We start from the raw sequence: 25,197 nt of genomic DNA on the forward strand, positions 1-25,197 counted from the left end.
ACTCTTGGTGCCACACAACATTTATAATTTCTGGTCGAACATTAAGTTAATTGTGAAAACCAACAATTTAAAACAAGAACAAAATTATGAAAATAGCGCACAGTATTTTTCTTCAGCATATTCCGATTTCGGTTCTGGTTTCTTTAGCGGGATTTGCTCCTTGCGCAACCATCATTTCTCCTTGAGGATGTGGATTTCCTATACGTGCGCAGTTCCTCAATCGCACGTGCCGGGCTAAAGTAGTCACTATAAACATTTGCTGCATGTTCACCAAACGACGTCTGAAAAAGCTGTGAGAAGTTTCAGGTTCTCTCACGTGTACCGACTGAGCCAATTGGAGCATTGATCGCTTTTCCTTGAACAGTGATCTGCTAATAATAACAGTTAGAAATGTTATTCCTCCGACACATTCCTGCAGTACTGCAGTATTTCATTGGTACTAGACATACCATCTAAAATGTGCCAGAAAGAAATAAAATGGTTTATTTATCTATGACTCTCTCCGTGACTATAAACCGACATGCCTGCAAGGAGAAAGTGTGCCTCTTCAAAGAGAAATTCTTGATCATTATACACTACTGGCCATTAAAATTGCTACACCACGAAGATGACGTGCTACAGACGCGAAATTTAACCGACAGGCAGAAGATCCTGCGATATGCAAATGATCAGCTTTTCAGAGCATTCACACAAGGTGGGTGCCGGTGGCGACAACTACAACGTGCTGACATGAGGAAAGTTGCCAACCGTTTTCTCATACTCAAACAGCAGTTGACCGGATTTGCCTGGTGAAACGTTGTTGTGATGCCTGGTGTAAGGAGGAGAAATGCGTACCATCACGTTTCTGACTTTGATAAAGGTCTGATTGTAGCCTATCGCGATTGCGGTTTATCGTTTCGCGACATTGCTGCTCGCGTTGGTCGAGATCCATTGACTGTTAGCAGAATATGGAATTAGTGGGTTCAGGAGGGTAATACGGAACGCCGTGCTGGATCCCATCGGCTTCGTATCACTAGCAGTCGAGATGACAGGCATCTTATCCGCATGGCTGTAACGGATCGTGCAGCCACGTCTCGATCCCTGAGTCAACAGATGGGGACGTTTGCAAGACAACAACCATCTGCACGAACAGTTCGACGACGTTTGCAGCAGCATTGACTATCAGCTCGGAGACCATGGCTTCGGTTACGCTTGACTCTGCATCACAGACAGGAGCGCCTGCGATGGTGTACTCAACGACGAACCTGGGTGCACGAATGGCAAAACGTCATTTTTTCGGATGAATCCAGGTTCTGTTTCAGCATCACGATGGTCGCATCCGTGTTTGGCGACATCGCGGTGAACGCACATTGGAAGCGTGTATTCGTCATCGCCATACTGGCGTATCACCCGGCGTGATGGTATGGGGTGCCATTGGTTACATGTCTCGGTCACTTCTTGTTCGCACTGATGTCACTTTGAACAGTGGACGTTACATTTCAGATGTGTTACGACCCGTGGCTCTACCCTTCATTCGATCCCTGCGAAACCCTACATTTCAACAGGATAATGCACGACCGCATGTTGCAGGTCCTGTACGGTCCTTTCTGGATACAGAAAATGTTCAACTGCTGCCCTGGCCAGCACATTCTCGAGATCTCTCACCAATTGAAAACGTCTGGTCAATGGTGGCCGAGCAACGACGTCGTCACAATATGCCAGTCACTACTCTTGATGAGCTGTGGTATCGTGTTGAAGCTGCATGGGCAGCTGTACCTGTACACGCCACCCAAGCTCTGTTTGACTCAATGCCCAGGCGTATCCAGGCCGTTATTACGGCCAGAGGTGGTTTTTCTGGGTACTGATTTCTCAGGATCTATGCACTCAAATTCCGTGTAAATGTCAGTTCTAGTATAAAATATTTGTCCAATGAATACCCGTTTATCATCTGCATTTTTTCTTGTTGTAGCAATTTTAATGGCCAGTAGTGTAGTAGTTTGATTACACTCGAAGACATAAAAAAATAACGCACTCCGAGGGAATTATTGGAATGATACTGAATCGGTAAATGTGATATACATGTGTAGAAAAACAAATGATTCCAATGTCAGAAAAATTGGCTGGTCTGTTCAGTCTAAAGGGCTTCACAAATTGAGCAATTCAATAACGCCTGCGTCCACCTCTGACCCTCATACAAACATTTATTCAGCTTGGCATTGATTGACAGTTCTTGGATGTCGTCCTGATAGATATCGTGCCACATTCTTTCCTGTGGTGTCACCGCCAGACACCACACTTGCTAGGTGGTAGCTTAAATCGGCCGCGGTCCATTTAGTACATGTCGGACCCGCGTGTCGCCACTGTGTGATCGCAGACCGAGCGCCACCACAAGGCAGGTCTCGAGATACGGACGAGCACTCGCCCCAGTTGTACGGACGACATTGCTAGCGACTATACGGATGAAGCCTTTGCTCTCATTTGCCGAGAGACAGTTAGAATAGCCTTCTGCTAAGTCCATGGCTACGACCTAGCAAGGCGCCATTAGCCTTACATAGTTTGATAGTTACCGTATAAATGTCTCAAGAAGAACGTTGTAAACCAACAAAGAATAAAGTTAAGTATTCGAGGAGCTGCATACTTTTCTTATAAGCATTCAATAGTTATCCTGTTCCAGACTTCACACCAGTCGGCGTGTGTGTACGCGTGCCTTTCTTTCGGCTACCCGTCACTGTGGACTGGCTGCCTTAGCAGTCCACATCATTTCCAACTAACACGTTAGTTTCTCAAAAGCACGAAAACAAGCAGCAGAAATTCTCGCAGTGTGCGGACGGATATTGTCTTGCTGAAATGTAATACCAGGTTGACGGCATGTACAAAACGGGTCGCGGAATATCGTCGACGTACCGGTGTTCTGTAAGGGTGCCGCAGATGACAATCAAAGAGGTCCTACTATGAAATGAAGTGGCACTCTATACCATCACTCCTGGTTGTCGGCCCGTATGGCGGGCGCCAGTTAGAGTGGTATCCCAGCGCTGTCCGGGACGTCTTCAGGCACGCCTACGGGATAGATCCTCTTTGACTGGAGTAGAATTGTCTTTAGTGACGAGTTCAGCCTCGATATGAGCCCCCATGACCAGCTTAGAAATGTGTAGAGGCGCCCCGGACAGTGGTAGGATACCAGCCTGATGCCCGCCGTGGGTTGCCACTTCCTTTCATAGCAGTCATCCTTCGGTGTCATCCGTGTCGCCCTTACAGCAAGGCGGTACGTCGACGGTATTCTACGCCCCGTTTTATTGTCCTTCATAGCAAGCCATTCAACAAGACAGTGCCCCGCCGCATTCGGCGAGAGTTTCCACCGCTTGTCTTCGTGCTTGCCAAACTCTACCTTGGCCAGCAAAGTCGTCGGATCTGATCCCAATCTAAAACGTTTGAAGCATTATGGGAAATCCCAGTTCAGGATTTAGACGATCTAACGTGCCAATTGAACAGAATTCGGCACGATATCCCTTACAAGGACATTTAATAACTCTATCAATCAGTGTCAAGTCGAATAACTGCTTACATAAGGGACAAAAATGGACCAATGCATTTCCACTCGCTCAATTTGTGAAGCTCTTGGTTCAAATGGCTCTGAGCACTATGGGACTTAACATCTGAGGTCATCAGTCCCCTATAACTTAGAACTACTTAAACCTAACTAACCTAAGGACATCACACACATCCATGCCCGAGGTAGGATTCGAACCTGCGACCGTAACAGTCGCGCGGTTCCGGACTGAGGCGCCTAGAACCGCTTGGCCACACTGGCCGACTGTGAAGCTCTTCCTCTTAAGTACGTCGCCCTTTTTTTCTGAACTTGTACCCATTTTTGGTCAGTATATATACAATGACAGCAAAAAACGTAGGCCACTGCTGAATGAAACCAACGTAACTTAGCAGTGTTGCAGATTCTCTAAAAACCGAAACCATGTGGGGAAACTATACGCCATTGTTACCATAAGAGGCCACAAGAGAACATTGTTCTTTATAGGAGTCAGACCCGATTTACACTACTACTGTGATACAACAAATACCAGAAAACATGTTAATTAGAGATGAGACAGTCATTAATGCTTCTAAATTACAATAAGTGACACAAAAGTCTTATCACATACATTAAATGACACAATCAGTTATTGTTCGTGATCTGAATTTGAACCCACTGTTAATCAAACAAAGCTTGCGTGTATGATCGAGACTCGACTAGGCGTAAAGAGGTATAAAATATCGAAGATTTTACCGGTATCAGAGACCGAATGTCCAAACCCGGTAATAAATGACGACCCGTTTAGCGCTACACTGGGGGCCCATGAAGCTTATATATTGCCCCTGGGAAGTAATAGCAAAATGTATGTAATAAAGTGCAGCGCGCAAGTTTGTAATGCCATGAAGTAAAGTTGTGGTGATGGACGGTGAGTACAGTCACGTACCTATATGAATTGTTAACTAAGCACAATCAGATGTCAGATATTAAATATGTTCACCAGTAGCATAGCATGATACTGGAACGTGAAACGACGATACAAATTATGCTTGCTTGGCAGGGATTCGAGCCTGGCACCTTTCACAATCTGCTTATAGCTACAAACAGACGTGAAATTCTTAGTGTTTCTTCACCACTAACGAGACGTCAACATGTTCAACTAGACATAACGCAAAAAATAGTTCTGTATTGCCTGGGACTCCAATCCCACGCATATCGTCGTTGTTGACCCCACACGAAAAGGTGTCAACTACCAAATCCACTTTTGCTAGTAGTTTGGAAAGTGCCGTTCGTAGAGACCTGGAGGAGTTTGGTATCATGAGGAAACAATGAAATGATTGGATAGTACCATCTCGAAGGGTTCAAATCCAGAGAAAATTTGGAATCGGAGCTCAAATTCCAGTCCAGTGCCAATATTTTCAAAAATTCAAGGACACTTAAAATAAGAAATGAAGGTCCTACGACCTAAAACTACCTGCACATCATCAGATAGTTATCAATAACGAGGTGGAATTACTAGTGTAAGAAAGCTTACTAGAGCCAGAGTTTCTGCAAGCAGCGACTTCCGTCCCTTGACAGCCAAAACCAATCCGACTCTGCTCCAGTCAGTAGCAAATGGACATGTTCAATGTTGATCTGAAACCATGACACAGTTCTGCTTTCCTTAGTAATCGTTACTGGAGGTGAAGAGGATATGTTTGTGGCTGTTAAAAAATGGTCCACCCAGTGGGAATGAAACCCACGTTTAATTAATATAGCCATTTGTTGTATAGTGCTACGATGAGGCAAATGTTGTATTACTACAGTGCATAGAGGAAAAGGTGCAAATATGAACATCCTCTTTTGTTTTTGACTTAAAGGTACTTTCTTTTATAAAAATTCTAGATTAACAACTATAAGAAGTTTAAGATATTATGAGAGGTGAAACAACGATTAGTATCCATTATTTCGACTCGAAAACAAAGATTTACAAAAACCTTGTAACATTGAACTTAAAAAAAGGGGGTGCAAACACGGGCATCCACAAAAAGGTGCAAGAAATCTTTTGAAATATTTTAATGAAATAGGTTAAAACAATACAGAATGGTAGACTAGTCTACAAAAAGCAACTTTCGTAGAATTATGCATGAAATCTGAAATTATTTACGGTAACCACAAACATAAGTAGCTCCTTCGGCACCAGCACAATCTAAGTATGCCCACATTTGGCACATAACACATTTAATCCACACCTCTCCTCTCCTGTCTTGAGGGAACTTATCATCACAAAAGATGCAGCTTGCATCGCTTCAGTCTAGTGTATCCCCATCGTTCACATCAAGGTCATTATCTCTGTCCACCAGGTGAGGGCTGCAGAAGCCTGAAGAGCCTGATGATGAATCAGGTAGTTTTGTGGAACAAATTTTCTGTTTTTGAAGGACTTTGGATTTTGCACCTCTGTCCGCAGGGCGGCCTCTAACCCCGGAGAAACTCAACAACCTGTTCTTGGCAGCCCTTTGTCAAGCGACTTTGTCGTCTGATTTTTGTATGGCGTTCGAGTGATGTGGCAGTCGGTTGCTGCTTTTGGTCCCCGCGTTGTTTCTCCTCTTAATGGTGGGGACAGGAGATATGCCAAATGGTGAAACTGCATTTGTTGAAGTCCCTTGAGAACTTCCCGGTGTTTCAATGGCTTCATCAACTGGAATAGGTATAGCTTGAAGTGACTGTACATCAGGATAACTCGAAGAAGAAGCAAACGATGTAGATTGTCCACAGACAGCAAGTAAAGGAGCATGTGATTCAGAAACATTAGATCTATGTTCCACTGTGGAGCAGGTTTTTCCTACAACCAAATCAGCAGCTATGAAATCAGCGTATGTGAAGATGTAACGGTTCATAGGGTATAACCTGATTACTTTGTATTACGGACACACAACACCATGATTCCAATACAACATTAATTTATTTCTCTCCAAGGAACGTACATCATGGAATACAAAACATTAATTTAAGGTTAATCAATATTTCCAGAGTGTCTATAATTACAAATATCAACCCGCAACACCCTCCCCACCCTGGTCAACTTCTAGAGAAATGACCAGTTGAACGGGACGTGAGGTTATGGATCCTTCTGAAGTTCGTAATGTTACAGTTCGTATTTTCCCATCTCTTTTCCCATCTCTTCCTTCATGAAGATATTCTATCCGCGCCTTCCTCCACATGTGTCGTGGACGAACATCCTCTTGTAGAAGAACGACATCACCCAGCTGGAGTCATCCTGAACCTGGCCTTGGTTGATGAGTTTCATGGAAGTTTTTGAGCAGGGTCAGATATTCTTTCTTCCACCTGTTCCAGAAGTGTTCTACCATCTTCTGCAGCCGTTGAAATTCCTTGTACAAATCCTTTTTAACTGGTGATTCTGGACGAGTAGGTAGTGTTGTGAGTCGATCACCTACAAGGAAATGTGCGGGCGTCAGTGGCTCAGATTCTTCTCCCCCTTGCGTAATTGGTCTATAGTTTAGTGCTGCTTCTGTGCTGACCAGGATTGTGTTGAGACCTTCTTCGTCCAACTGTGACTGTCCTAAAACTTTTCTCAGGCAGCGTTTGACAGATCCCACCATCCGTTCCCAGAATCCTCCCCACCAAGGCGCGCGTGGGGCGATGAATTTACAAGTGATGGCTTGCTGGGCGAGGTACTTGTGCGTCTTGCTTGCCATGAGAACCTGCCAGAGCTCCTTCAGCTCTAAGTGCGTGGCATGGAAGGTAGTAGCATTATCAGTGTAAATTGTGCTGGGCACTCCTCGTCTTCCGACAGACCTTTGTAGGGCTTGAAGAAATCTATCAGTTGACTTATCTGAGCATAGATCCAGGTGTATGGCTCGTGTTGTTGCGCATGTGAATAGAGCAATATACGCTTTCTTCGTAATATGTCCTTGTCTGACATATACCCCCCTTGAACCATGGACCTTGCCGTTGGTGGGGAGGCTTGCGTGCCTCAGCGATACAGACAGCCGTACCGTAGGTGCAACCACAACGGAGAGGTATCTGTTGAGAGGCCAGACAAACGTGTGGTTCCTGAAGAGGGGCAGCAGCCTTTTCAGTAGTTGCAAGGGCAACAGTCTGGATGATTGACTGATCTGGCCTTGTAACAATAACCAAAACGGCCTTGCTGTGCTGGTACTGCGAACGGCTGAAAGCAAGGGGAAACTACAGCCGTAATTTTTCCCGAGGGCATGCAGCTTTACTGTATGATTAAATGATGATGGCGTCCTCTTGGGTAAAATATTCCGGAGGTAAAATAGTCCCCCATTCGGATCTCCGGGCGGGGACTACTCAAGAGGATGTCGTTATCAGGAGAAAGAAAACTGGCGTTCTACGGATCGGAGCGTGGAATGTCAGATCCCTTAATCGGGCAGGTAGGTTAGAAAATTTAAAAAGGGAAATGGATAGGTTGAAGTTAGATATAGTGGGAATTAGTGAAGTTCGATGGCAGGAGGAACAAGTCTTCTGGTCAGGTGACTACAGGGTTATAAACACAAAATCAAATAGGGGTAATGCAGGAGTAGGTTTAATAATGAATAGGAAAATAGGAATGCGGATAAGCTACTACAAACAGCATAGTGAACGCATTATTGTGGCCAAGATCGATACGAAGCCCACACCTACTGCAGTAGTACAAGTTTATATGCCAACTAGCTCTGCAGATGACGAAGAAATTGAAGAAATGTATGATGAAATAAAAGAAATTATTCAGATTGTGAAGGGAGACGAAAATTTAATAGTCATGGGTGACTGGAATTCGAGTGTAGGAAAAGGGAGAGAAGGAAACATAGTAGGTGAATATGGATTGGGGGACAGAAATGAAAGAGGAAGCCGCCTTGTAGAATTTTGCACAGAGCACAACATAATCGTAACCAACACTTGGTTTAAGAATCATGAAAGAAGGTTGTATACATGGAAGAACCCTGGAGATACTAAAAGGTATCAGATAGATTATATAATGGTAAGACAGAGATTTAGGAACCAGGTTTTAAATTGTAAGACATTTCCAGGGGCAGATGTGGACTCTGACCACAATCTATTGGTTATGACCTGTAGATTAAAACTGAAGAAACTGCAATAAGGTGGGAATTTAAGGAGATGGGACCTGGATTGGTTATGACCTGTAGATTAAAACTGAAGAAACTGCAATAAGGTGGGAATTTAAGGAGATGGGACCTGGATAAACTAAAAGAACCAGAGGTTGTACAGAGATTCAGGGAGAGCATAAGGGAGCAATTGACAGGAATGGGGGAAAGAAATACAGTAGAAGAAGAATGGGTAGCTTTGAGGGATGAAGTAGTGAAGGCAGCAGAGGATCAAGTAGGTAAAAAGACGAGGGCTAGTAGAAATCCTTGGGTAACAGAAGAAATACTGAATTTGATTGATGAAAGGAGAAAATATAAAAATGCAGTAATTGAAACAGGCAAAAAGGAATACAAACGTCTCAAAAATGAGATCGACAGGAAGTGCAAAATGGCTAAGCAGGGATGGCTAGAGGACAAATGTAAGGATGTAGAGGCCTATCTCACTAGGGGTAAGATAGATACCGCCAACAGGAAAATTAAAGAGACCTTTGGAGATAAGAGAACGACTTGTATGAATATCAATAGCTCAGATGGAAACCCAGTTCTAAGCAAAGAAGGGAAAGCAGAAAGGTGGAAGGAGTATATAGAGGGTCTATACAAGGGCGATGTACTTGAGGACAATATTATGGAAATGGAAGAGGATGTAGATGAAGATGAAATGGGAGATATGATACTGCGTGAAGAGTTTGACAGAACACTGAAAGACCTGAGTCGAAACAAGGCCCCCGGAGTAGACAATATTCCATTGGAACTACTGACGGCCGTGGGAGAGCCAGTCCTGACAAAACTCTACCATCTGGTGAGCAAGATGTATGAAACAGGCGAAATACCCTCAGACTTCAAGAAGAACATAATAATTCCAATCCCAAAGAAAGCAGGTGTTGACAGATGTGAAAATTGCCGAACTATCAGCTTAATAAGTCACAGCTGCAAAATACTAACACGAATTCTTTACAGACGAATGGAAAAACTAGTAGAAGCCAACCTCGGGGAAGATCAGTTTGGATTCCGTAGAAACACTGGAACACGTGAGGCAATACTGACCTTACGACTTATCTTAGAAGAAAGATTAAGGAAAGGCAAACCTACGTTTCTAGTATTTGTAGACTTAGAGAAAGCTTTTGACAATGTTGACTGGAATACTCTCTTTCAAATTCTAAAAGTGGCAGGGGTAAAATACAGGGAGCGAAAGGCTATTTACAATTTGTACAGAAACCAGATGGCAGTTATAAGAGTCGAGGGACATGAAAGGGAAGCAGTGGTTGGGAAGGGAGTAAGACAGGGTTGTAGCCTCTCCCCGATGTTGTTCAATCTGTATATTGAGCAAGCAGTAAAGGAAACAAAAGAAAAATTAGGAGTAGGTATTAAAATTCATGGAGAAGAAATAAAAACTTTGAGGTTCGCCGATGACATTGTAATTCTGTCAGAGACAGCAAAGGACTTGGAAGAGCAGTTGAATGGAATGGACAGTGTCTTGAAAGGAGGATATAAGATGAACATCAACAAAAGCAAAACAAGGATAATGGAATGTAGTCTAATTAAGTCGGGTGATGCTGAGGGAATTAGATTAGGAAATGAGGCACTTAAAGTAGTAAAGGAGTTTTGCTATTTGGGGAGCAAAATAACTGATGATGGTCGAAGTAGAGAGGATATAAAATGTAGGCTGGCAATGGCAAGGGAAGCGTATCTGAAGAAGAGAAATCTGTTAACATCCAGTATTGATTTAAGTGTCAGGAAGTCATTTCTGAAAGTATTTGTATGGAGTGTAGCCATGTATGGAAGTGAAACATGGACGATAAATAGTTTGGACAAGAAGAGAATAGAAGCTTTCGAAATGTGGTGCTACAGAAGAATGCTGAAGATTAGATGGGTAGATCACATAACTAATGAGGAAGTATTGAATAGGATTGGGGAGAAGAGAAGTTTGTGGCACAACTTGACCAGAAGAAGGGATCGGTTGGTAGGACATGTTCTGAGGCATCAAGGGATCACCAATTTAGTATTGGAGGGCAGCGTGGAGGGTAAAAATCGTAGAGGGAGACCAAGAGATGAATACACTAAGCAGATTCAGAAGGATGTAGGTTGCAGTAGGTACTGGGAGATGAAAAAGCTTACACAGGATAGAGTAGCATGGAGAGCTGCATCAAACCAGACTCAGGACTGAAGACCACAACAACAACTGACATATAATGGACCAGCAAAGTCAATACCTGTTACTGTAAATGGTTTCAGTGGTGAGACTCGTTCAGCTGGTAATGGAGCCTCAATTTGTTGAACAACGTGAGCTTTCACCATCTTACAAGGTAGGCAACGGTGTAGAACATGTTTAATTGCCTGTCGAGCTCTAAGGATCCAGAATTCTGTTCTCAGTTCAGATAACACTATGTTTACTCCAAGGTGATGCAAACGAATGTGAGTCTGCTGGATCAGTAAACGTGTGAAATAATGATGTCCTTCAAGAAGAATCGGGTGGCGTTGATCTCTGGGTAAGTCTGCAAACTGCAGCCGTCCACCGAGACGAATAAGACCATTATCCAAGAATGGGTTGTAGCGAGCCATCTGAGAATTACGTGGTAGAGGCATGTTGTTGTATAGTGCATGCAGTTCGAGCGCAAAATGTTGCTGTTGAACAACTTGAATCCAGTAAGTGCGTGCTCTGCCCAAATCTGATGCTGTTAGTTCTCCAGATGCTCTGTTTTCTTTCAATAAGTGCCGTTTAAAGCGAAGTACCCATCCTGTAACTCTTAACAGCTTGAAGTAGCTACTGTACCGTGTAGCTGTTAAAATAGGAATCGTTGTTTGTACTATGAAGACTTGGTCTGTTAATTTCTTCTTTTCTGGCAAGGAGTGCTCTTCCGTCTGTAAAATTCGAGGCCACTGTGTTCTGTTCTCTGTTAATCAAGCAGGTCCATGAAACCATACAGAAGCATGGTGAAGTTTATCTGCTGTGGTACCTCTGGAGGTTCGATCAGCTGGATTTTCGTCACCAGGGCAGGTATTTCCGTAATACGGTTTGACATAAAGGTTTTCCATCGATTGGGGTCATGTTGTATCCATCCTAAAGCTACAGTTGAGTCAGTCCACAATGATGCACGACTTGCATTATAGCTCGTGGCCTTACAGAAATAATGAAGTAGTCTTGATCCAAGAAGTGTCGCCAGATGTTCCAGCCGTGGAAGAGTTATTTTTGGATGGGAGCTAGTCGGTTTTTACTGCAAACTAAATGGATTGATACCATATTTGTTGTGGTGCACCGTACATAAAGGACTGCTCCGTAAGCCTTTTCTGATGCGTCGCAAAAGACGTGGATTTCTGGCTCAGTGTTTTCAGATACACCAACCCATCGGGGCATTTTTATGTGTGAACATGATGGCAATGTTGATACCCACATTCGCCAGCGTTTGCTAAGATCAAGGGGTAAAAGCTCATCCCATTCAATTCTTCTTGACCAAATTTCTTGAAAAATTATTTTTGAAGTAAGGGACACAGGCGACAACAAACCCAGTGGGTCATAGAATCGAGCCGTGTTTCGTAGTACTTCTCGCTTAGTGGCAGGACGATTTATAACATTGTCGGTAACATTGTTGTGAAGAACAGTGAGCGTATCAGTCTGTGTGTTCCAGTGGACTCCCAGTACCTCCGTATCTGTAGTGTTTATGACACCTTCTGATTGCCATATTCCAATCAGTTGGCTTGAATTTGTGGCCCACTTTGCCATTGGTAGACTGATCTGTCCCATGAGTGATGTAAGCTCATAATATAAGTTAATTACGGCATTGTCATCTTTAGCACCTGCTACAAAATCATCCATGTACAAATTATCTTCAACAAGGAAAGCAGCTTGCGGAAAATTCGTTTTGTGCATTACAGCAAGTTCTTTCAGCGTGGCGGAAATAAGAAGCGGACTGCAGGTAAGTCCGATAGGTAGCCGGGTGAAGCGGTATGTAATCCTTTCGTCAGTTGTAATATAGTTTCCTTGTTGATCTACGATTATTTTGTACCAAAAAAACCTCGTGAGATCGCTATCTTTCCTGTGAAGAACCAACTGTAGAAATGCTTGTTTGATATCGGCAATTAAGGCTACTTGATGTTGACGATATCTCAGTAATATTGAAAGAATGTCAGGAAGTAAATTAGGACCTATTTCTAAAGAGTCATTCAATGAACGTGTATTCTGTTCGTGCGACGAACCATCAAATACAATCCTCCATTTGATGACACCTAACTTTTACTGCATGATCTGGCAGACAAAATGTGTCACGCAATTTCTGTCCAGAAGGGGTGACTTCCACATGTTTCTTCTTGATGTGTTTGCGCGTCGTAAATTTGTTTCAGTTTCTTGTCCGTTAATTTTTTCTCCAGTGAAGCAAATCTCTTCTCTGCTTGCTGAAGATTATTAGATAACATAACGTTGGGTTTTCTGGGGAAAGATACCACTCTTCTTTTGACTTCGATGCAGTAGGATTTTGAGAAATCTTGCAATAACGCCAGTTCCTTCTGATTCAGAGTTGTTGTTTCATCTTCTGTGATTCCCATTGTTTCTAAATTCCAGAAACGTCGTAAAATATCGTCTGTTGTTGTCGTTGCCTCTAAACTGATGTAGTTTGCCGTCACAAGGTAAGCCGTGGTGCTTGATTTGCTTCCACTAAGAATCCAACCGAGAGTGGAAGGTACCAGAACAACTGATGACGTTAGTCGAATCGGAGGGGAATCTTTAACGATTTTCCAATAGTAATCTGCTCCGATAAGAATCTCGATGGGAAGATCTTCTGTACCATCCCTTAGATCAGCAAACTGAAGTCTCCGTGTGCGTACAAGTTTTCTTAAATCGGAAGGCACAGTTAGGTGCGCGGAAAATGAGTATGTGCTTTCAAACGCAGTCATAGACGTCTTGGAATTAGTCCATGTTCCCTGTAGTGTGAATTCTACGACTCTACGATGCGTTGAAGTTGCGGATGGCATTTCAAAGGCGATGACAGATAGATCACGATGTTCTATAGTTCTTAAACCTAGCTCATCAATCAGGAACTTGGAAATGAAGCTTGACTGACTACCGCTATCCAGAACGCAGCGAGTAAGTTTGCTTAATCCTGCGGGTCCACTGACCCAAACTCGAGCTGTCTAAAGATAAGTAAAACCTGCTGAACTTACGTCGATTCTCCCTACAGGTGTAGAGCTAATTTGCTGAGAAGATGAAGAAGAGGCAGCAATGTCAGTACAGATAGCTTTGTGATGACTTTTCTTGCACTTAGAACACAAGACCTTGCCCTTCTTACTGCAGTTTCTAGCATTATGACCTCGGTTTAGACATATAAAACAGCGATTATCTTGCTTTAGTTTATCGATACGTTGTTGGCTATCAGTTACTATGTTGCTGTCTTGGGCCCAATGAGAGCGAGCTTCGCAAAATACGCAATATGGTTGTACCGGTACTTCTCGTTTAGGCTTACGCGGATTTTTTGCTTGCTTTGAATCTATGTGAAGGGCTGCTGCAGTGGGCGTGAAGCTAGGGGATGACTGATATTCTGTACGAATCTTTTGTGCAGTGAGAGCACTACGAACTTCTTCTTCCGAAAAGTTAAGTAGTTTCAGTAATCTCCTTCCGCTACTTCGGTTCTTCTAGCATGAATGACCCATTTCTGGCACATTTCAGCGGGAAATGCACGCAGAATTTTCGGAGTGAGAATTTTACCGTATGCCACGACGTCTTATCCTAAGGCACCCAGTGCTTGAATACGACGGTTGCATTCCAGGAATGTACTGTTCAGCGTTTCAGGTGTCGCTGACTGTACAGGCTTTAGCGCATCCAAATAATCGAGGTGCGCCTGTATAATGCGATTGCTACTCCGTATCTATTCAGTAAAATTTTCTTTGTTTCTTCATACGTGTTAGCCGTTATAGGTATTCCATCTACCAGCAACTTCGGTTCACCTGACAGATATCCTCGTAGGAAAACATGTTTGTTTACTGTAGAAAGGGATGAGTCTTTATCGATGGTCGATCCAAATTGTTCCCATAAGCGGGACCACATTTCGACATCTCCACAAAATGAATCAAGCTTAATTGCTGGTAGCTTAACAGAGTGGAATACAGTTGGTTGTGTGAGCACTGGTGGTGACGTGATATTCATTTGTGACGTTGTGGCTGAAAGCTTGTAATCAATAGCTTTTGTAGCCTTCCGTATAGCGCGTTTGACTTTGTCTATATATTCCTCACAGCTCAGCACGTTTGCATTGTACTCATCGTCAGAGAGAAAATTAAAATAGCGTCATCTAATGAAACGAGCTTCTCTAAAGCTTCTTGAAGACGTTCCCTGTAATGTTCAAAATCATCAAACGGGCTTTCTGTGGTAAGAGCATCAACAGCCGCACAAAACCGCGTAGCATTAGTCCTCTCCCTAGTTCGCTTTCTTTTGAAGTTTGCTAACTGTATCTCTGATTCGTCCTGCATTATGTCTTACTAAAGACGGCTGTTGTAAGATTGTTTACGAGTGCGCTTGTGAATAGCTTAAAGGTTTTTACAAGCAGCGTATGCGCAAACGTAAGTGAACGAAAACCTTTTAACAAAATTAGCTACTCTGAGTGCAAGTTTCAGGCTTGTAATACAAAGCCGCATAAATTGTTTTGAAGCAACCAGTTCATGCGATCATATTATATTGGAATGGACTTAGCTTGTGATGCGGTCCGACGTCGTCTCTTGTTTCCTACAGCGTGAAGTAAGCCGTTAATTGTTGAAATCACGCAGGAAATCGCAAATTCTTCCCGGGTTTCGGCACCAAAATATTACGGACACACAACACCGTGATTCCAATACAACATTAATTTATTTCTCTCCAAGGAACGTACATCATGAAATATAAAACATTAATTCAAGGATAATCAATATTTCCAGAGTGTCTATAATTACAAATATCAACCCGCAACACTTTGAATCCGTTTATTGCTATCTCAGCTGAATGAGTACGAAGGTAGGCATGGCCAAAAACCTCCATAACGTAGTAAGGTGTGAGAGGACGCCCATTGTGATGGAACCATACTCTCACTGACTCGCTGTAGTACGTTTTCAGAGGTCCCATGAACGTCTTATCTAGTGGCTGCAGTTTGTTGATGCGAAGTGGAGGAAGTGAGATGATAGTGACGTAGTATTTTTTCGCCAAGTCAATCGCATCTGAATTTCGAACGTGGCTATAATGACCATCCAAGATGAAGAGAACTTGCCTTTGTTCAGTCGGACATATTTTCTCAATGAAGTGAACGAACCATTTCGTGAACAAATTGTTTTGAACCCATCCTGAAGGATGGGCTCTACCAATTGCCCCATGGGCGCAGCCTCTCATTAGAGCTTGGGACATGTTGGTTCTAGACAAAATTATCATTGGCAGGACATGATGTCCCGAAGCGCTCGTGCATGCGATAACTGTGATTCTAGCCCGTCTTTCTGCACACGTGAGAGCTGCAATTTGTTTCTTCCGTTTCATCCCTACCACTTTTGGAATTTTGCTTTGGACAATGGACAGGCCTGCCTCGTCCACGGTATACACTCGGTCTGGTGGATGTGAGTGTTTGTTGAAAGCGTCTGCCAATAAATCAAAGAAAACCATCACATTCTCTTTATTGAAGCCTAAGGCTCTGGCATCATATGAAGTCCCACAGGGTTTGCGAATTGACAGCTGATCCTTGTGTCTCTCAAGAAAAAGGACATCCCAAGCTCATCCTGCTTCTCCTTCTCTGAAAGGGGTTGCCAAAGTAGTTCTCTAGACAAGTAAAAATGCCATTTTTCTCAGATCCACCGAAGTGCACGCAAGGAATTTTTACTCCGTCTCAAGGAGATAAGAAACTAGCCGTTGTTCGAGGTCTGCATTTAAAATCGATTTCCTTCCAAGCTTTGTCTCTTGAATCGCTTGCTCAGGGATTTTATGAAGTTTAAGAAGTCTGCAAAGTGGTACGAGGCACCCCGAATGTTCTTGTAGCACCTTTCACAGAAGCCTCCTTGCTTTCACAGCTGCTACGGCACGTAACATCTGAGATTCATCCAACTGATGCCTCTGGTTCTTACATTCATAGCGCTTCTTCGTTCTCAGCATTGTGCAAGGACGTACAAAAGCACTAGGACCTATTATCACAATTTGAAAATTCTATTTGTTTGTTGCTGTGTGAGTTGTATAGGGCCTATATGATCTTTAAACAAAAATCGACTAACCATATCCCCATAAAATTATTTAAATGCTTTACATTGTTTAAGAGAAGAGATGATATAATTATGGGCCCTCCTTAAATAGGGATCCATTTTTACACCAATCGAATTTACCCAAATTTACATCAACCGTTCTTAAGAAACATGGCCACTATCACGTCTAACCTACAAGCGTGTAACGTAAAACGTATTGGCACTGGACTGGAATTTCAGCTCCGATTCCAATTTTTCTCTGGATTTGCATGCTTCGAGATGATACTGTCCAATCATTTCATTGTTTCCTCATGATGCCAAACCCACCAAAGTGTCTACGAACGGCGCAATCCTAACTGCTAGCAAAAGGTGATTTAGTTGTTGACACCTCTTCGTATGTGGCCAACAGCGACGATATGCGTGGGACTGCAGTCTCAGGCAGTACAGAACTAGCCTATATGTTGCGTTACCGCTAGGCGAGCATGTGCACATCTCGCTACTGGTGAAAAACACTAAATGTTTCATGTCCATTTGTAGCTATAATAGTGAAAGGTGTCAGGTTCGAATCCCCGTCAGGCTAAAATCATTTGTATCGTCGTTTCACGTTCCAGTATCACGCTATTATGAACATATGTAATATCTGACATCTGATGGTACTTAGCTAACAATTCATGTAGGTAAGTGGTTCTATCCCCTCTTCCATCATCACAGTTTTACTTAACGGTGTTTCACGCTTTTGCGCTGCACTTTATTACGTAACTTACTTCTCAGTACCTTACTTCTCAGGGGCAATATAAACATCATGGGGCTGTCAGTGCAGTGCTAAATGCATCGTCAATTATTTCCAGGTTCGGAATTTGACCTTGTAAACTGATACTAGTAAATGATATTTTACATCTCTTTGTGCCTAGTCGAGTCTCCGTCAGACGCGCAAGCTGTGTTTGATTAACAGTGGGTGCAAATTCGGATCACGAACATCAACTGTTCATGTCATTTAATGAGTGTGATAAGACTTATACAGTGTTACTTATCATAATGAAGTTACATTTACAAGCGTTAAGGACTGCTCATCTCTTATAATGTGTTTTCTGATATTTGTTGTATGACGGAATTTGTTTACGTCTGGAGTGACTGCCATAAATAGCAAGTACTTTAGTAGTCTCTTGTGGTACCCACTGTGTATAGTCAAACGACTGTACTGTAAAGGGTTTAGGGGACCTGCGAAGCCGCTTGCTATGTTGGCTGCATGCAGTCAGGTGCCGCCTAGTCAGGGGTGACCTGCTTTTATGCTGTCAAATGTACATGATATCTCCGTCTATTGTCCCATTCTGATAGTTGCTTCGTGGTTCGTGGTTATTTTTCGTAAGATGTATATGCGGTCAGTTACGTAAATACAAGAGTATCGTCAACATAATAAGTTTTAAAAACATTAGTTGGAGTAGAGTGCAATAACCATGCAGGTAACCTCCCATTCATGTGCCATTTCACTAATGCGGATGCAAAATAATGTTTATGCATCCACGTACTATTAAGCTCAATGGAGAAAGCTTAGTCACATCCCTGAGCACACTGGTCGCTTTGAAGCACTGTAGATGGTGTAGAACTGGTAACAGCAAGCAACGTAACCCTCCTCGGCCGACCTAAGTCATGGCATTGAAGTGATGTGTACGTTCCAGACGACTGTATGGAATAATCTCAGTTAAAGGGACCGACGTGGACGCGTAACAGAATGTTAGAAAGTAGCTATTGTTTTCTATCGTGCCCGTGACCATACCGTGAATTATGTTTCACGATATGATGGTGTATCATCGAGAGCAGTCAAACGTGTGTACGAGAAATGTTGTACAACTCGTACGCTATGCGACCGAAGGCATTAAAACGTGCGTCCAAAAATACAGCGTTGTAATTATGAGGGTTTTTCTTTCACGTCACTCTTGCGTCAGATATAGTGTTGGATTACACAGTTTGCGATAATGAGAACGTGGTATGAGTCAAGAAAAATTCAAAAACCATTATAATTGCAACACAGTAAACGCGGCATGCAACTAATGTCAATTTGACATGAAGCTTAAATGTGCAAATGACTAACATTTCAGTGCAATCGGACGAAGTAGGCAGAAGTAACGACATTTACTTTCTGTATGTAAGAATAGATTATTTAGTTATTATCTCATGCAGATCTCATTTGAATATTGATCATTTGTGAGAAGATCAATTTATGCATCTTGTGCGGAGAAACATAGTCGACACGCATCGCGTCAGGAAATGGTTTTATTAGCACGAAGACTAAGGTACAATTTAAGTTATCGATTGTCGATTGTTGAAGCAAAGATAATCGCAGCACCTTGCAACAGACACTGTGATTCTAAACTAACTTGATATTAAGTAAATTCTATTTTTGTTATACGGAGGACATGTTTCTAACATGAACACAACATTGCTCACTGTTTGCTGTTTTCGTAGATGCCGAGCAAACCTTGTGAAATTGCATTTTTAGATCTCTGTAAGAAAACTGCTATTGTAATGTTGAAATCAGATAAATCTATTACTCCATATTATGTCACCATAAACAGAGCATCTGTAACAACTAAAGATCACGATAGGGCAGTAGGTTTCATGGGGCACCTACTCTCTCGCCTAATTACATAACAGTAGCCTGTTTTGACAAAGGAATCACGGCCGAATTCACCAACGTCAATTCAAATTAAGCACATCATAAAATATTGCTATCTCTGTAAGTAGTTGTTTAAGATGCTCCTACCGTTAGTTGACTTTTTTGATTCTGCTGCTAGTTTCTAGAAGCATATTACTCGGATTATAAAATACGGCTGAGAACCGCGGGCAGCACGAACACCCGCGGGCCGCCGTTTGACGACCATTGGGTTATTGCGTGTCATTTCGGATCCTCTTAATGCATATTATCGGAAGCTTTCTGCCGGTTACTGCAATTTGTGTTTTCAGTTGAATCCAGGGGGTAGAGAAGTCCAGAGAAATGTAGACACTCTCTGCTAGTTAATATCTTTGAGTCAAAATGTCATATCGTTTTAATTTTGCGCCATCAGATGACAATGCAGCGATAAATGAAGTAAGATTGTCGTTTGAGTAACGCAAGGGCGTATTGAAGGAGTACTTGGAGTTCGAAAACATGATGGAGGTACAACGGCAATGGCATAATGTCTACGGAACTCAGCCACCAACACCTACAACAATTATTCGTATTCGGGATGAATTTAAAGCCGTTGGTGCTGTTCGGGACGAGCATAAGGAAAGGTCTGGCCGGCCAAAAACATCAACAACTGCAAATGCCAGCACTGCTGTGTTCTGTGTTGCAACACTTTACTATGTCACCTCAATAATCTGTGAAAGGGGGGGAGGGGGGTGGGGGGGTAAGCCGATCAAGCGTACGAAGCGTGTCAAGTGGATAGTGTACTTTTCAAGATCGACGCACGTTATGAAAGAGGACGACTGCGAGTACTCTTAATCGTTTGCAGGGATGTTTCGCGACGACAAAAGATTGCAGAGATGGTTATATTGGCTGACGAGGCGCATTTCAGACTGAACGGTTCTGTAAACCGCCACAACTGGGAGTACTGGGCTCCTGAAAATCCTCACGTTCACGGGGACAGAAATGTTAATCTACCGGGTGTCAATGTCTGGTGTGGGGTAACTTCCAAGAATGTTTGCCTATCGAAGCCGCGGGCTCCAAGCGATAGATACCGGACGTGCGATTCTAAATCTTTCACGCGACTGTGGTGGCGGGCGTTATGTGCATGTTTATACTGGTCACTACAGCAACGACAAAAGAAGAGCGTCACTAAAATACTTGTAATTACAAAGGAAACGACTTACCTCTGTCGTTGTCGACCTTGTAGTCATGAGAAAGTCCATTGATGTGTGCGCTACGGCAGCATTCTCTTTTTGGCGTAACCTGGGTAGATTCTGCCAATGTTCAAAATGTTTTAAATGGCTCGAAGCAGTATGGGACTTAACATCTGAGGTCATCAGTCCCCTAGACTTAGAACTACTTAAACCTAACTAACCTAAGGACATCACACACATCCATGCCCGAGGCATGATTCGGACCTGCGACCGTAGCAGCCGCGTGGTTCCGGACTGAAGCGCCTAGAACCTTCTCGAACACAGCGGCCGGCTCTGCCAATGTCACGCAAAAATATGGGTAGAGTGTCACATGCGTCATCTTTTCCTTGCAACCCCAAGTTATGGAAATACAGATACTGAAACAAGTGGAGTTGGTTTCTCTCTCTCCTGGACGCCCTTCTCTTTTAATGGAAGATTTCACTGATTTCCACAGCCGCTCGATGTTCTGCATGTGCACATTGGGGTCATCGGAAGACACGAAGCCTATAGTACGGTTGGCGAACTCGTGGTTGAAACCTTCTGCTTTCAGTATCTTGTAGGAGTGAAAGACGTCTGTAATCACTTTTCCACCGGGCAGTATAAAGTGCTTTCTCAAACCGACTGATGTTACCTAATCTCTGGAGAACACTCTTACCACAAAGTACTCCCGGGACTCTCGTTCTATACCATCGAATACCCAAATATGATTAATTTCATTCCTTAAAAGCCGTCCTCACTAGTTTTTCCTTCTTGCTATGTGCGATTCGTCCACTTCAACAACTTTATTTGGTTCACCGATCGGTACACTGTCGTTCGTCACTATCACATAACAAACTTCTCTGCAAAACCCGAAATAGTCCCACACGGTATTGGTAGATGAGTCAGTTTCCGATGCTGTTTCTTGAAGGGTATAGACCCTAATCCAGCAAGATACAAGAATTTTGCCGGTCTGGATCGATAAATTGGAATAGTTAAACCATGTATTCTTCCTGATGGTCGTTCGTTTACCACAGTTTCCGCAATGAAACTGTAAAGGTATTTCACTGTCAGAACTGTTCTTACGAACTTTTATAGACTTCAAACCACCGAAGTCTACAAAGTCCCTCCTTTCGTCATCTGGTGTTAGTCCACATTTCCGACAGAAATTCGAACAATTTTCTACATTGCATAAGCACGGAATTAGATTCTTCCACGTGAGGCAATCGGCAGAAGAAACGTCTACAATACCAGACATTCCACTCACTACCGACATAAATATTTTGGGTTTCCCTAGCAACTCACCAATAGTTTCCAGAATGAGCTTTTCACTCTGCAGCGGAGTGTGCGCTGATATGAAACTTCCTGGCAGATTAAAACTCTGTGCCGGACCGAGACTCGAACTCGGGACCTTTGCCTTTCGCGAGCACTAGCCCGAGAAAGGCAAAGGTCCCGAGTTCGAATCTCGGTCCGGCACACAGTTTTAATCTGCCAGGAAGTTTCACCAATAGTTTATCATAACGCCCGCCACCACAGTCACGTGATCTATTTAGAATCGCACATTCTATATCTATCGTTTGGAGCCCGCGGCTTCGATAGGGAAACATTCTTGGAAATTACCCGGTGTGGTCTGTCATCGCACGGTTCGATTGGCCTATTCTCCTTTGAAGGTACCGTAACTGGCGAAGTGTATATTCATGTGCTGCAAACATCGATTTCACCTGGCATCCGAAAGGTGTTTGGAAGTGAAAGACTTTACCTACAATAAGATGACTCTCTACCTCACTAACACAGAGATGTCAGAGCCTACTTGGACGAAAATCTACCTGGACGATGGATACGTCGAAGAGGAGCTGATGAGTACCCACCACGGTATCCAGACGTTACAACTCTTTACTTCTACCATTGCAGGACCTTGCAAAATGAAATTTATCAACAGAAGCCAGCTACACTGAACGAGCTACGAGAAAGCGTCGTGGCGTCCTGTGCGGCTGTTCAAAATGGCTCTGAGCACTATGGGACTCAACTGCTGAGGTCATTAGTCCCCTAGAACTTAGAACTAGTTAAACCCAACTAACCTAAGGACATCACAAACACCCATGCCCGAGGCAGGATTCGAACCTGCGATCGTAGCGGGCTTGCGGTTCCAGACTGCAGCGCCTTTAACCGCACGGCCACTTCGGCCGGCTGTGCGGCTGTCACACCGGCAATACTCACAGCCGTAGTTCTGTCAACAGTTCAGAGGGATCGACGTTGTTTGGCTGCTAATGGGGGTCACTTGAACACATAAGGTAACAATCCCCCGCGCCATTTAACAGTACGTCATTTTTTTTCATTAATATTGACTATCAGTGAGTGTCTTCATTTTTCTGGACCCCGCTGTACACGCCACTCTCTATGTGCTGCTTGGTTAATCGAATAGTGTTTTTCCCATTCTCGCTTAAGGGGGGTAGGACGTCAAACGGGTCGTCTTGGAGCAGGTGAGACACCACAGGACATTTTAATTTCCATTGTTTATACTTTTACGAATAAATTCATAAAACTTTGTCAGCATGACCAAGAAGGATTAAGGATTCACAATCATAGCAGTGAAAGTTCAAAAAAATAACAAAATAATTTTTTTACATGTGAAAGTTCATCATTTTTTCACTTCTATTGGCTGCGTTCGTTGCTATAGGTACACGTTTCTTCATAAGTAAGAGAAATTCTTCGATGAATTATGCACAGCATACAAACCATACTTACAGGTGTATGAAACTCTAGAAATTATTTAATTTATGAAAAAATGAATGTGCTGTTACATTTTAAACTTCATGTATAGAAAAAACTCAAATTTTATAGCTAATTATCTCAATTTTTACCACAGTTTTTAATAGATTTGGAAAATTCTAGAGTTTCATACACCTGTAAGTATGGCTTGTATGCTGTGCAAAATATATCGAGAATCTCCCTTACTTATGAAGAAAAGTGTACCTATAGCAACAAATGCAGCCAATGTGAGTGAAAAAAGATGAAATACAAATGTAAAAAAATAAATTATTTTCTCATATTTTTGAACTTCCACCACTGACAAAGTTTTATGAATTTGTTTTTAAAAGTATAGACAATGGAAATTAAAAATTCCTGTGGTGTCTCTCCAGCTCCAAGTCGTCCCGTTTGACGTCCTACCCCCTTAACCAAATTAATCGTACGTCTCTTTTGTGGAACACTTATTCCAGCCACCATTAGTTTATTAAAGCGAGTGTAAGCGTAACACTGAGGTATGCAGCTTTTGATTTAAAGTCGAGAAGCAGTTTTCCTGCACGCGGTCCCTCAGGACGTACACGTTATATTAACGTGTGGGCAAGACGCGAGTCACAGTACCAGAGGGAAAGACAGATTTTCACTCCGTGACGCGACGCGGAAGCACGGCGGCCGGACGGGGAAGGCGGCGGATGTGGCGTGCAGTCTCCTGCCGACGCCAGTGTGCGTCCAGCAGAGCTCGCGGCGCCCCACACATGCAGCATTGAGCCAGAATGGTCTACCTCAACTACTATCGAAAGGTAAGCTCCACTTGTACACGAATACCAGACCAGCTGTGTCACTGGACTGAAGAGTTTCTAGCAAACAGGACCTAGCACGTCATTCTCAACCGTGAGAATTCGTCAGATGTAAAAATAACTTCGTGCGTACCGCAGTGCAGTGTTATTGGGCCACTGCTTTTCACAAGATATAGAGCGTATTAAAAACAGCGTGTAACAGTTCGAAAGGTGGTTGTTGTTGTTATGGTCTCCAGTCATGAGACTGGTTTGATACAGCTCTCCATGCTACCGTATCCTGTGCAGCTTCTTCATCTCCCAGTACCTACTGCAACCTACATCCTTCTGAATCTGCATAGTGTATTCATCTCTTGGTCTCCCTCTACGATTCTTACCCTCCACGCTGCCCTCCAATGCAAAATTTGTGATCCCTTGATGCCTCAGAATATGTCCTGCCAACTGGTCCCTTCTTCTTGTCAAGTTTTGCCACAAACTCCTCTTCTCCCCAATTCTACTCAATACCTTCACATTAATTATGTGATCTCCCCATCTAATCTTCAGCATTCTTCTGTAGCACCACATTTCGAAAGCTTCTATTCTCTTCTTGTCCAAACTATTTATCGTCTATATTTTACTTCCATACATGGCTACACTCCAAACAAATACTTGCAGAAACGACTTCCTGACACTTAAATCTATACTTGATGTTAACAAATTTCTCTTCTTCAGAAACACTTTCTACATTTTATATCCTCTCTACTTCGACCATTATCAGTTATTTTGCTTTAAGTGTCTCATTTCCTAATCTAACTCCCTCAGCATCAACCGATTTAATTTGACTACATTCCATTATCCTAGTTTGGCTTTTGTTGATGTTCATCTTATATCCTCCTTTCAAGATACTGTCCATTCCGTTCAATTACTCTTCCAAATCCTTTGCTGTCTCTGACAGAATTTCAATGTCATCGGCGAACCTCGAAGTTTTTATTTCTTCTCCATGGATTTTAATACCTACTCCGAATTTTTCTTTTGTTTCCTTTACTGCTTGCTCAATATACAGATTGAATAACAT

General features: G+C 42.9%; 1 protein-coding gene across 4 annotated transcripts in view; it reads left to right on the forward strand.

The window, feature by feature from the left end:
* LOC124800364 (parathyroid hormone/parathyroid hormone-related peptide receptor-like) overlaps positions 1-25,197 on the forward strand; it is a 490,636-nt gene that overhangs the window by 219,944 nt on the left and 245,495 nt on the right. For 2 of the 4 annotated variants that reach the window (XM_047262994.1, XM_047263010.1), the window contains exon 1: positions 24,077-24,149. The exons of the other annotated variants lie outside the window; for them this stretch is intronic. In XM_047262994.1, coding sequence (XP_047118950.1) covers positions 24,123-24,149 — 27 coding nt within the window. In that variant the 5' untranslated portion in view covers positions 24,077-24,122. Of the gene's footprint in view, positions 1-24,076; positions 24,150-25,197 lie in introns of those variants that run through there. 4 annotated transcript variants of the gene reach the window in all.

Source organism: Schistocerca piceifrons, chromosome 1 (assembly GCF_021461385.2).
Source record: "Schistocerca piceifrons isolate TAMUIC-IGC-003096 chromosome 1, iqSchPice1.1, whole genome shotgun sequence".
NCBI classification, from domain to species: Eukaryota; Metazoa; Arthropoda; class Insecta; order Orthoptera; family Acrididae; genus Schistocerca; species Schistocerca piceifrons.